Source organism: Carettochelys insculpta, chromosome 17 (assembly GCF_033958435.1).
Source record: "Carettochelys insculpta isolate YL-2023 chromosome 17, ASM3395843v1, whole genome shotgun sequence".
In the NCBI taxonomy this organism is placed as follows: domain Eukaryota; kingdom Metazoa; phylum Chordata; order Testudines; family Carettochelyidae; genus Carettochelys; species Carettochelys insculpta.
Genome location: NC_134153.1, coordinates 24,470,670 through 24,482,904, shown reverse-complemented (window position 1 = coordinate 24,482,904; position 12,235 = coordinate 24,470,670). Strand labels below are relative to the sequence as shown.

The following is a 12,235-nucleotide window of genomic DNA, read 5'->3' as shown; positions in this document are numbered from 1 at the left end:
TGCCTGGCTCTGTCTGGGAGGATGGGTGCAAAACCATGTCTTTACTCCAAAGACTCTCTGGTCTTCAGTCCATGTGTAGGGAGGCTGGTGACCCTAAAGCCTGCACTTACAGCATGGCATCCTGGTTCCAGTATAACATGGTGCTGTCCCCACAGGTAAACCTCATGCAGTGGTAAGAAGAGTATCAAGAGCTACAAAACTGCAAAGAGCTACAAAGGGGTGTTACAAAATTAGGGGTTTGGACAACAAAATTGCAGATGAAATGTAATGCTGATAAATGCAAAGTTATGCACATTGGAAAACACACCTATAGAATGTGCCTGGGTCTAAATTAGCTGTTACCACTTCAAGAGAGAGATCTTAGGAGTCATTGTGGATAGTTCTCTGAAAACATCCACTTAATGTGCAGTGTCAGAATGACTTTTAATAAGCTAAGATAATGGCTGGAATCATTAAGAAATGGATCAATAATAAAACATAAAATGTTTTGTCTCTATACAAATCCATGGCACTCCCACATCTTGAGTACTCCATACAGATGTGGTCACCTCATCTCAAAAAGGATACATTGGAACTGGAAAAGATTTAGAAAAGGGCAACAAAAATTATCCTGGATATGCAACAGCTTCCAAATGAGGATAAATTAATAATGGGACTTTTCATCTTGGAAGAAAGATAACTAAGGATGGGATATGACAGAGGTGTATAAAATCATGACTGGTGTGTAGAAAGTAAAGAAGGAAGTGTTATTTACTCATAACACAAGAATGAAGGGTCACCAAATGAAATTAGTGGGCAGCAGGTTCAACATGAAGAAAAGAAAATATTTTTTCACTCAATGGAATATTTTTTCACACAATCACCCTGGAGAACTCTTTTGCCAGAGGATGTTGTGAAGTCCAAGATTATAACAGGGCTCAAAGAAGAGCTAGATAAATTCACGGATGATAGGTCCATCAATGGCTATTACTTAGGATGAGCAGTGCTGGCATCCCTAGCCTATATGTGTCAGAAACTGGGCATGTGTGATGGGATGGATCACTTGATGATTGCCTGTTTTATTCGTTCTTCCCAGGGACCCTGGCATGGACCACTGTTGGAAAACAGGATACTGGGCTAGACGGTCCTTTGCCCTGACCACCTATGGCCATTTTTATGTTCTAAGCACTAGGTCCCCAGCTCTGTTAATCAAACTTGCTTTAATGCAGCCAGTTTCATACTGTAGATGGACAGTGAAAACCTAGGGTGGCCAGCCCGAGTCCTCAGAGAAACCTACAGCCTGCAGTGAGATGTCACAAGTCTGAAGGAAACAGAAACCCAACTTGAACTGGAAGGAACCGGCTCCCTTTCTGCTCTGTTGTAAATACTCTCAGCCCATCATCCTCCAGCCCCATCTTGTCCCTCACACTTCCTGCAATGATTGACTTGTGGATGAAAGTTTGCTCGATTGAGATTAGCTCAAGCATTCATTCAGGTCTGGGGAACACAAAGCCAGCCAGCTTCACAGTTTCTATACTTGGCTTGCAATACACAAGAGACAAAGAGATTGAAAGAAACACTGGAGTGGGTAATGATGGAATTCCAGCACTGCTTTCCTGCTGGGGCTTTAGCAGTTTGGGTTTCCTACTCGGCAGTAGCAGACAGTCTGAAAAAGCCGGCAGTGGCAGAAGGTGCAGAAGTCACAGCATGGAGGAGAGGGTGGCTTGCAGTTTTGCCAAGTGGCCACGCAATTACCTGGGTGCGTGGGCCGGGGTTTGCGGGATTTTCTTGTCTGGGTCTTTCTCTGCAAGAAAGAAATGAAAACTTGTGGTTAACCCTACAGCAATCCTGGAACAAGACACAAGTATCAATACAAGATTTAATCAAGAGAAATGTTGGCCTGAGGTCAGGAGAAAATGCCTAGTATTGTGGCCAATATCATATGTTAAATAGCTTAACATTAAATGCTTCTCAGAAGCATCTGTGGAAGCCCCATGCCAAATACCCTGAGCCATTTAAAACTGGACTGTCCTGGGCCCCGGACTACACGAGGTAGGGAGCTATCCTGGGACAAAGTGATGGACCAAAAAGTCTGAGGGCCGTTCATAGTACTTTGCCCATTTACATCTTTTTTTGTGAAGATCTCAGACTGTTTTCAAACCTTACAACACCTCTGCAAAGTTGATTTCAGCCCTGTTTTATAAACAGGGAACTGAGTCACAGGTGAAGTGAAACCTGAGAATGGAACTCAGGTTTTCTTCTCCAGACTGGTGCTTTTAAGCACAACTTTAACAGGCATCCTCAAAGAGTTTGTCAGTTTCTAGAGCCATATTTCTGAGAGCCTTCTAAAATTATTCTGTAATATTGCGGGGGGGGCGGGAAACAGCCACTACGTGATGTGTAAATGTCTAGTTAAACATGCACCCAATTCCTCTATGGGAATCCCCATTTGCAAGAGCAAATTTCAAGAGCAAATGCAAGTTTTTAGGTGTGTAAACAAAATCACTTGCAAATCTTCTGGCCCACTTGTGAAGATATTTTGCAAATGTAGTGCCTTGTCAAGGAATTAATACCATCAATACCTTTCTGTTCTGGTGTGCAAAAGTATGGAGGTCCCTGGGATCCCAAAACTCCAGGTACGCAATGAGCAAGATTCCCCTTATTAACTCTGTTTTCAGAGGGCTAAGACTGAGGATAAAATTTTCAAAAGACTCTAAGTAAATTATGAGCCTACATCCCATTGACTGTGAGGCAAATGGAACCACATTTGAAAATGGACACCCCACTAATTGTGATTTTTAGGAGGAAGAAGACTTAACTGAGTTAAATCACAAGAATTCACCAATAAGCTCCTTAGGAGAAATTCCAAGCCAGCCCTAAAAACAGAAGGAAAAGAAAATGCCTTTGCTTCGTTCTGGTGCTGGCCTCTATTCTAAGAAAAGCCCGCAGACCCGATAAGAGGCCTGTCCTTTCTCTGCCTTCTTGGTTAACACTGAGATTTAGGGATCCAGCAATGTGCAACATTTCAGACTTGACATCTATAAGCTAAGCAGCAGCAAGTCTGTTAATGTTAATCAGCTGTTGTGAGAAAACCATTAGCTAATCTTTTCAACCATGTACAAGCTGTCCATTGGCATTCTCACATTTGCATTTTCACTCCAGGTGGTGAGTGTGTGCATGTGCATATTTGTGAATGTATGTGTGTAATGAACATTCAGCTTTTATCTGCGAATGGCAGCTCTAAGGCATTTCTCTAAATACCTAAGACACAGGGTTGCCAGCCATTAGTCAATTTATGGACAGTCCATAAAAAAATAGCCAAAATTGGACATGTCCGTAAAGTCCATAAAAAATTTACGGGTGCATCTACACTTGCATTCCTCTTTCGAAAGAGGTATGCAAATGAGGCAATTCAAAAATGCAGATGAGGTATAATTTGCATATTTGACACCTCATTTGCATATTCTAATTTCAAAAGAGCTTCTTTTGAAAGAAGAAAGCCAGTGTAGACGCTGCTCTTTCAAACGTAAATCCTATCTTCGAAAGAATCCTTCTTCCCATTAAATAAAGGGAAGAAGGATTCTTTCAAAGATGGGTTCACTTTCGAAAGAGCAGCGTCTACACTAGCTTTCTTCTTTTGAAAGAAGCTCTTTTGAAATTAGAATATGCAAATGAGATGCCAAACATGCAAATTTACACCTCATTTGCATTTTATCTCATTTGCATGCCTATTTCAAAAGAGGAATGCAAGTGTAGACGCACACTTAGGTGTCTGTAAATTTTGTAAAAGTGCAATAAAATTTCAAAAAAACAGCAATTAATATATAGCAATTAATTTTTTCTGCACTGCTTCAGTCATTTTGCTTTGGAGCAGCAAAAATTGGATGTTTTAGTTATTTATTTAGCTCAGTGGTTGATGTGACTTCATGTGATCCATGTTATATTATTATCTACATTATATAGCATATTGTGCTTGTGATGTATGATGTATGAATGACAACGATTACTTTTCATTTTTGGCTATTTATGTTTTCTTAATATAGTATAAAAATTATGTCCATAAAAATTTGCCTGTCCATAAATTTTCCCCATTTTGTCCATAAATAAAATTTCTGTGGGTTGGCAACCCTGCTAAGACAGCCCTGAGTTAAACAACCTCATCATCTCAAAGAACCCACCTATATGTATTTCATGGGTTAGGAGTGACATTTTCAGAGGAAAACATGTGTTTTTTACCAGCTAGCTTCTAACCCTATGGCCTTTTGGGGACGTATACATTGAAACATATTAAAATTTAAATTAACCCTATAATATCTATCAAAAGAAGCACACATGTATATTTCTTTTTGAATTAATATGAAGTTTAACCTCTAAAAAAGAAAAAAATATATATACACTAAATTTTGAGAAGATTTTGCCCATCTACTTTTTGAATGTTATGCAATTCACTTAGACTAAGTTTCATTGAATGTAACAGTTTTTTTATATAGCTTAAGCCAATGGACGTTAATCTCCAGTGAATATAAAAATGTATGAAGATGTACACTGCTTCATTAAATGGAACAAAAGATAGGTCCATAACTCCACTAGAATGTGCCTACCAGTTTTTAAAGACAAAGTCTAAAAGAACTGTGTAGAAAAAGGAAGTTTAATTCCGGCTCCAGAAATAAAATACAACAATAAATAAATAAGGCTAACTGTGAAATTTACATAGGTTTTGTAAAAAATAAAAAATTGATAAATATACATACATGCTTCTTTGGATTGGTGTTTTAACAATACAAATATTACAATATGCTGCAGTGCATAACTGCATAAAATGGTGTTAGAAATTTTTTCAGACTGGCTCCAGAAAACATTAATCTTGTTTTACAATGTCTATGAATCCACAAAAGGCCGTGTGGTTGGAAGCCACCTTCTGATTGGCTCAACCAACCAGCATTAGTTAAAAGCTCCCAGGATTGGGGTTTCTTCCTTTTGACTTGTAGTGATTGGTCTAGTAAGCTGGGTTTTTGTCTTTTCTCTGCCTTTTTTCTTTTATGTATATATTTTTAAGCTTTTTTGGACATCTCTGAAAGGGGGCTGCAGAACAACTGTGCACCACATACATGTAATTAATTGTAAGTTTACATTTCCTCTCTCTGTCACTTAATATTTGGTAGCTTTTGAGCCATAATTTAATTTATCTAGTCTTGTGTTAACTTCATAAAAGAATACTTGTTGCTAAAAACACCGAAAAATTATGAAATAACACTTCTCGTTTATTCTATGTCAAGCCTGTGGAATTTATTTAATTGATTTACCAGTGTACTCATGTTTTGTACAATTATTGAACGGACTTTATTTAGTACTGGTAGGAGCTCTGGAAATCTGTTGAAAACATATGCGGAAGAAAGTCTTGGCATTGTTGTTACACCCATAAAAACCTTACAGTGTTAAGAAAATAATCTCTCACCTTGGATGCTTTCTTCTTCTCTGCCTCTTTCCTGCTTACTCTCCGGGATGTTTTGGTTAATTCTTTGAAGAGAAAATAAAGCAGATCATGGAATTAAGTCTGGATTTCAGGTGAGGCATATATGATTCTGTGACTTAGACATGCAATGTTGTTTCTACCTTCTTGGTCCAGTGCTGTAAACTCAAGAAGACATCCTTATAAACATAGTGGGTCTGAGGCCATATCTAGAGTACCAGCTCTGATTGATGTAGGTTACATCAGCATAAGGTGCCACACTAGCCTATCACTGGTGCACATATCTATCTGGGCACTTGTGTCAGCACAGCAAGTACTCACCTGGAGTGTTAGCTAATGAATAGTGCAGTGCACCATGATTATGTATTCCAGGGTGCAAGTCGTCTGTCTGGGTGCACTGTCTTTTGGGAACATTTTGCAGTGCATGATGGGAAAGAAACCAGTCATGCCAGGGTGACAGAGAACTTGGAGTGAAGTTCCCATCAGGCAGCTTTCACCATCCCTAGCTCTTAATTCTTGCACCTTTCCTGAAAGCCCCACAAACCTGCAGGACATTTTTGCTGGCCACCATGTCTGACTGAAGCTTGGAGCCTGCATAGCACTGCGCTATTGTCCTGAGCACTGCAACACCAGGGCAAATGATCCTCTTGTCTGTGCAGAGCCACAAGAAGAGAACCACAGCGGAAGAGATGGGGGAGGAGCAGAAAATGTGAAGTGGGTCTTTAAGGTGCTACAAGACTTCTTGTTTTTTGTGAAGCTACAGACCAACATGGCTATCCCTCTGAGACTATTCATGCAGCAAGGGACATATATGACAGTTTTATGGAGGACAGATTGCTGTGGGACATAACACAAACCAATTCAAGGTTGTCGGTGGTGTTCATGGAGCAGCTGCAGATGGCAGAATGCCAAGCCTGAGCCTGAAAACTAAGAACTGCCTGGTGGGATCACATCATCATGCAAGGTTGTGATGATGAAGGGTGGCTGCAAGAACTTTTGCGTGAATTTTTGTGCCAACCTCACTCAAGCTCTTCAGCACTCGGACACCAGGATGAGAGCTACTCCGACCGAACAGAAGTGAGTGGCAATCACACTGTGGAAGCTGGCAACACTGGATTGCTACTGGTCAGAGGGTAATCATGTAGGAGCTGGAAACTCCTTAGCAGGGACAGTTGTCAAGCAAATGTGCAGGACCATTAATCAGCTCCTGCTGTGCAAGACTCTGACTCTTGGCGATGTGCAGGATACAGCACATGGATTTGCAGCAATGGGAAAGAAGGGTAGCAGATGGCTTGCAACGCACATCCCTGTTTTGGCCCAGCCCATCTTTACTGTCAACAAAAAGTGTCACTTTTCTATGATTAAGTAGATGCTTATGGATCACTGGGACACTTTCCCGATATCAGTGTGAGTTGGCAAGGGAAGGTGCATGATGCACCTTCCTGTGTAAGTGGGTCTGCCCCATAAAAGCTCCTCACCTAATAAATTATTTTGTTCGTCTTTAAAGTGCTCTTAGGACTGCTTTTGGTTTCGTGAAGATTCAGACGAACTCAGTAACCTCTCTGTGATAGTACCTCAAAGATTATAGTTGCTCCTTGTATCTGGGCAACTTGTTCCCTTTTTGCAACACGGCTATAATGGAAGACCCAGGGTCCATTAGAAGAGCTCATTGTGGAGCTATGTGGCTTAGGAAAGTCTTGGAAGAGCACTTTACAAGGCAGCTCACTTTACTTTCCAAGGCAGTCCGAAATAATGCGGTGCAGCACCAGGCCCGGAAGCACCAGGCGCTGTGTCATGGTTGGTGTACATTGATGAATATAGCATCATCTGCTAATGCAGTTACTGTGGTGCTTGCTGCACATTTACTATTCTTACACTATTTTCACTGATCCTGTGAGTTCTGCTGCCCTGTATAGTACCTAACGTGGAAGGCTTTCAGTGCTGCTTCGTTGTGCAGCAGATGTGATGGAGTAATAATGAAGAATGAATTTTAAAATGATTTGCAATTTAAACACAAATGTAAAAATAATTTCTCAAATAAATTAATGGCAAAGAATGTAATAGGGGAAAGAACATTCCTGTCAATTTCATTCCATCTGTGCTCCTTATTGTCACCCAGAGGTCAGTAGCAGGGGTAAGGATGTGGCAATGAAGAATATTGGGGAGTTGGGGGCAGGGACTCTGGCTGGGGGTATAGGCTCTGGGGTGGGGCTAAGCATGGGGTGTTTGAGGTGCAGGAGGGAGTATAGGCTCTGGGCTGGGAATTGAGGTGAAGGAATGGTAAATGCTCTTGGCTAGGGGTTGGGGTGTAGGAGGGGGTACAGGCTCTGGGCTGGGGGTTGAGATGAAGGAGGGGCTCAGGCTCGGGGCTGGGGGTTGGGGTGCAGGAAGGAGTTCAGGCTCTGGGCTGGGGCTGGCAAGAAGGGGCTCCCCTCTTTTGGCTGCCTCTGGTCCCTACTGGGGCTGGCAGGGAGGGGCTCCTTCCCACTGGCTCCAGTAGCTTCAGGGCTTGGGAAGAACAATTTCTTCCCACCGCAGCCCTGAGCCCCATGCAAGGCTTATTAGCTCCTGAGCTGGGTTTAATGGGAAGCCATGTGGCTGCACAGCTCAGTGGCAACTATGGATGGGAGGAGGTAGATAGGAGCTAAGGAGGCAGAGGCAGGGGGAGGGCACAGGGCAGACCAGTCTAGAACCAGGATGGAACCCTCTGCTCCAGAACTTGGTATTAAGCCCAGGAGTTCTGACTCCCCACAACCTCTCTTGCCTACACAGTGGTGGCAAAGCATGGGTCTGCAAGAGCTGGATTCTGTCCCTGGCTCTGAGTGAGGCTGGCACATCATTTACACCAAATTTTTCCCAGTTGGCCACTAGGTGTCAGCTCCTCTATGTGCCCAGCTTGAGTACTCCCAGCCTCAGCTGATGGGGACTGAAGTTGTGCTTTGAATGTACAAAAAGGACAGTCAAAATGCACAGCACTCTGAAAGTTCAGCTCAGTGTCTCACATGGGACAATTTTGATTTCAATTGCTCAGTGCCTCAGTTTCCCACATGAAGCCTAATAATATAATTTTACTTCACTGGGAGGCTGGGATGGTAATTTTGTCAGTGTCCATTGAGCTCTCAGACACTATGCTAAGAACAACACAGGTACACCTAGGAGGAAATTAATCATTTTGCATTCACGCTGGGGACTGGATTGTATGCATTAAATAAACTGTGAATCCACCCTTTGAATGGGGACAATAAAATGTGAGGCCAGTGATCTGTGGAAAATGGCATGCAAACAGAGATGGAAAAGTACCCAAAAAGCTACAGACACTGGCTACTTGTACTTAAGTACATTCTCCTAAAGCAGCTGCACTTTTACTCAAGTAACTTTTTGGCTACTTTTTCCACTTCTGCATGCAAGTAAACACTGTAATGTGCCTGGGAGTACAAATTAACATTGCACAGGCAATCTCATATCTGTTATTTTCTAATTTACGAGTGCCTGGCTTTGCACCCTCAATGTTCTTGTAATGGAGTTTTCTTAGATGTAACATACAAATATTGTGTAATATACGCATGTAGCCTTCAATCATTTCAGCTTAAGCTGGATCTCTTATTGATACTATCTACTACTCTGGCTGTGTCTTCTGTAATTCGTACTCCCACAGCACTGCTTCTAGGAATACACAAAGGGAAATTTATTTAGGAGTTAACAGATTCATATGCTACTCCCTGCATAATTAACAGACTTTGTCATCTCCTGTTGAAAATGAGAGCCACCTAGTGGATCAGACAAAGCTAACCTCTGAAGTTGCCTCTTGCTCCAAAATTGGTACTATGAGCTGCCATTGCACAGAGAGGAAGATGAAATGGTTTTAGCATCATAATATATTATTAATAGTTATTTCGCCTAATATTGTAGGGCCCACAGACCCCAGTCAATATTGTGTCTTCGATGTGGTGTGTGTTGTACAAAGGTTAAGGTGGTTATGTTTGCAAAATACTGGGTGCTTTTACAATGCCATATTTTAGGGTTATGAAATATTTCTACCACTGGCTTTTGTTTTAAATATATGCTCCTGTTGCTACTGCTCTTTCTGATTCAACAGCAAATATGACAAATGTGGAACTATTCGTCAGAGTGGAGGACTTTTCCAGTGTCTGAATAAGTTTATCATGAAATACTGAATAAGTATAATTATCATTCACTCTGAGAAACCTAACTATTCTGACACTGTCTGGATCCATTTGACTTTTCTCATCATTCAAATCAGTGCTCAGTTGGAAAGGTTTCTCCTCGTAAATCAGAGCTCATTTTACTCAGTTCTGTAACCTGTCTGGAACATACATCTTGTGTTTGCAAGACAATAACAAGGAATACTTTGGCTGGTGACATGATAATCTAGAACATGTCAGGTATCTTGAAAACTTCATCATATGCAAAAACATGACTGTCTTAGGCTACGTCTACACTAGCCCCAAACTTCGAAATGGCCACGCAAATGGCCATTTCAAAGTTTACTAATGAAGCGCTGAAATGCATATTCAGTGCTTCATCAGCATGCGGACGGCCACGGCACTTCGAAATTGGCGCGCCTCGCCGCTGTGCGTCTCATCCCGACAGGGCTCCTTTTTGAAAGGACTCCGCCTACTTCAAAGTCCCCTTATTCCCATGAGCTCAAACCTCTACAGCGCATCATCAGGGATTTACAACCCATCCTGGACAATGATCCCCCACTTTCACAGGCCTTGGGAGGCAGACCAGTCCTTGCCCACAGACAACCTGCCAACCTGAAGCAAATCCTAACCAGCAACTATACACCGCACCACAGTCACTCTTACTCAGGGACCCATCCATGCGATAAACCTCGTCGCCAGCTCTGCCCACACATCTACACCAGCAACACCATTACAGGACCTAACCAGATCAGCCACACCATCATGGGTTCATTCAGCTGCACATCTACCAATATAATTTATGCCATCATGTGCCAGCAATGCCCCTCTGCTATATGAATCGGACAAACTGGACAGTCTGTATGTAAAAGAATAAACACACACAAATCAGATATCAGAAATGGCAATATACAAAAACCCGTAGGAGAGCACTTCAATCTCCCAGGCCACACAGTAGCAAACTTAAAAGTAGCTATCCTACAGCAAAGAAATTTCAGGACCAGACTCCAAAGAGAAATTTCTGAGCTACAATTCATCTGCAAATTTGACGCCCTCAGCTCTGGCTTAAACAAAGACTGTGAATGGCTGGCTAAATACAGAAGCAGCTTCCCCTCCCTTGGTGTTCACACCTCCAGATCAACTGCTGGTAGTAAGCCTCACCCTTGTTGACTGAGCTAACCTTGTTATCCCCACCCTTGCTCTGGCTTATTTATACCTGGCCCTGCAGATTTCCAAGACCAGCATCTGATGAAGTGAGTCTGTGCTCACGAAAGCTCATGCTCAAAATTTTTCTGTTAGTCTATAAGGTGCCACAGGACCCTTTGTTGCTGTTACAGATCCAGACTAACACGGCTACCCCTCCAATACTTGATACTACTGATGGTGGACCATTTCCGCCTTGCTGAATAGACCTTGTCAGCTCTGGCCCTCCCTTTTACTGGGACTCTACTCTTTAAATACCCCTCTGTAAACTCCCCCTCCCCCAACTCATGCATCTGATGAAATGGGTCTTGGCCCACGAAAGCTTGTGCTCCAAAATATTTGTTAGTCTATAAGGTGCCACAGGACTTCTTGTTGTTCTCTTCTGTTGATGTGGATATAACCTCTTGCGAGGTGTATGACCTATGCTGAGGGGAGAACCCTTCCTATTGGCATACGCAGCATCCGTGAAGAAGGGCTACAGGGCACAGCAGGGCCATAGAACTGATTTAAGTATAGGCAAGCCTCTTTTCTGGCAAGATTTAATGTACTTTTAAAAACTGTTTTGTCCCATATGATTGGTTTTCTGTTTCCTTGCATTTGTTTCTTCCTTTGAGTTTTTAAAGCCCCAGTTCCATCCCTCCTGAAATCAACTGAGGAAGGGTCAAGGAAGAGAAGAAGGATGATCCAGTGGTTATAGTGGTAGAATAAGGAAATGTGAATTCTGTCAGACAACCACATTGGGATAATCACGCAGGGGTATGTCTACACAGCAGCTTTACTTTGGAATAAGCTATTTCAGAATATCTTATTTCAAAATAATACTGCCACAAACAAAAATGCATTTACAAATAGCCCTCAGCTGTTTCAAAATACAGTGTCTATGCACATGATAGAGCCTATTATGAAATAGAGCCATTGGACGAACTGTGGCTTATTTGAAGGTAGCCCCTCTTCCATATCTTAAGCTCCTATTTTGAAATAGGCACTATTGCTCATGCAAGCCATGTCCACAGTAGCCTGCTACTTTGAAAGAGCAGGCACCACTTTGAAGTAGTGTACGTTGCGTCTACACACGCTGTGCGCTACTTCGAAGACGAAATCAACGTTAGGCACTGCAGACATCAAAACCGCTATTCCAAACAAAAAATAGGAATAGGGTGCTACTTTGATATCTAACTTCGAAAAAAGACATGTGTAGATGCTCCATGTCCTACTGCTTCGAAGGAGCATGGTCCGCCATGGTAGCAATCATCTGGAACGCAGAGATGTGCTGCCCAACCCCTGCGGGGCTCTATGGTCTCTGTGCACAGCTGCTCTTAAAGGCATATGGACCTGGAAATACTGTGGCAGGAAGCTGAGAGCGTGCAGGCAGCAGCTGCTACATGTGCTGCCCCTGCACACCACAGTGCGACCCTCAGCA

The 12,235-nt window shown here is 42.4% G+C and overlaps 1 protein-coding gene across 2 annotated transcripts in view; it reads right to left on the bottom strand.

The window, feature by feature from the left end:
- Positions 1–1,586: 1,586 nt before the first annotated feature.
- Positions 1,587–12,235, bottom strand: part of ASIP (agouti signaling protein) — a 112,769-nt gene continuing 102,120 nt past the window's right edge. For both annotated transcript variants that reach the window (XM_075011825.1, XM_075011826.1), the window contains exons 3-4: positions 5,435–5,496; positions 1,587–1,783 (exon numbers count right to left, since the gene is read on the bottom strand). In XM_075011825.1, the coding sequence (XP_074867926.1) occupies positions 1,607–1,783; positions 5,435–5,496 (239 nt within the window). In that variant the 3' untranslated portion in view covers positions 1,587–1,606. The remainder of the gene's footprint in view (positions 1,784–5,434; positions 5,497–12,235) is intronic.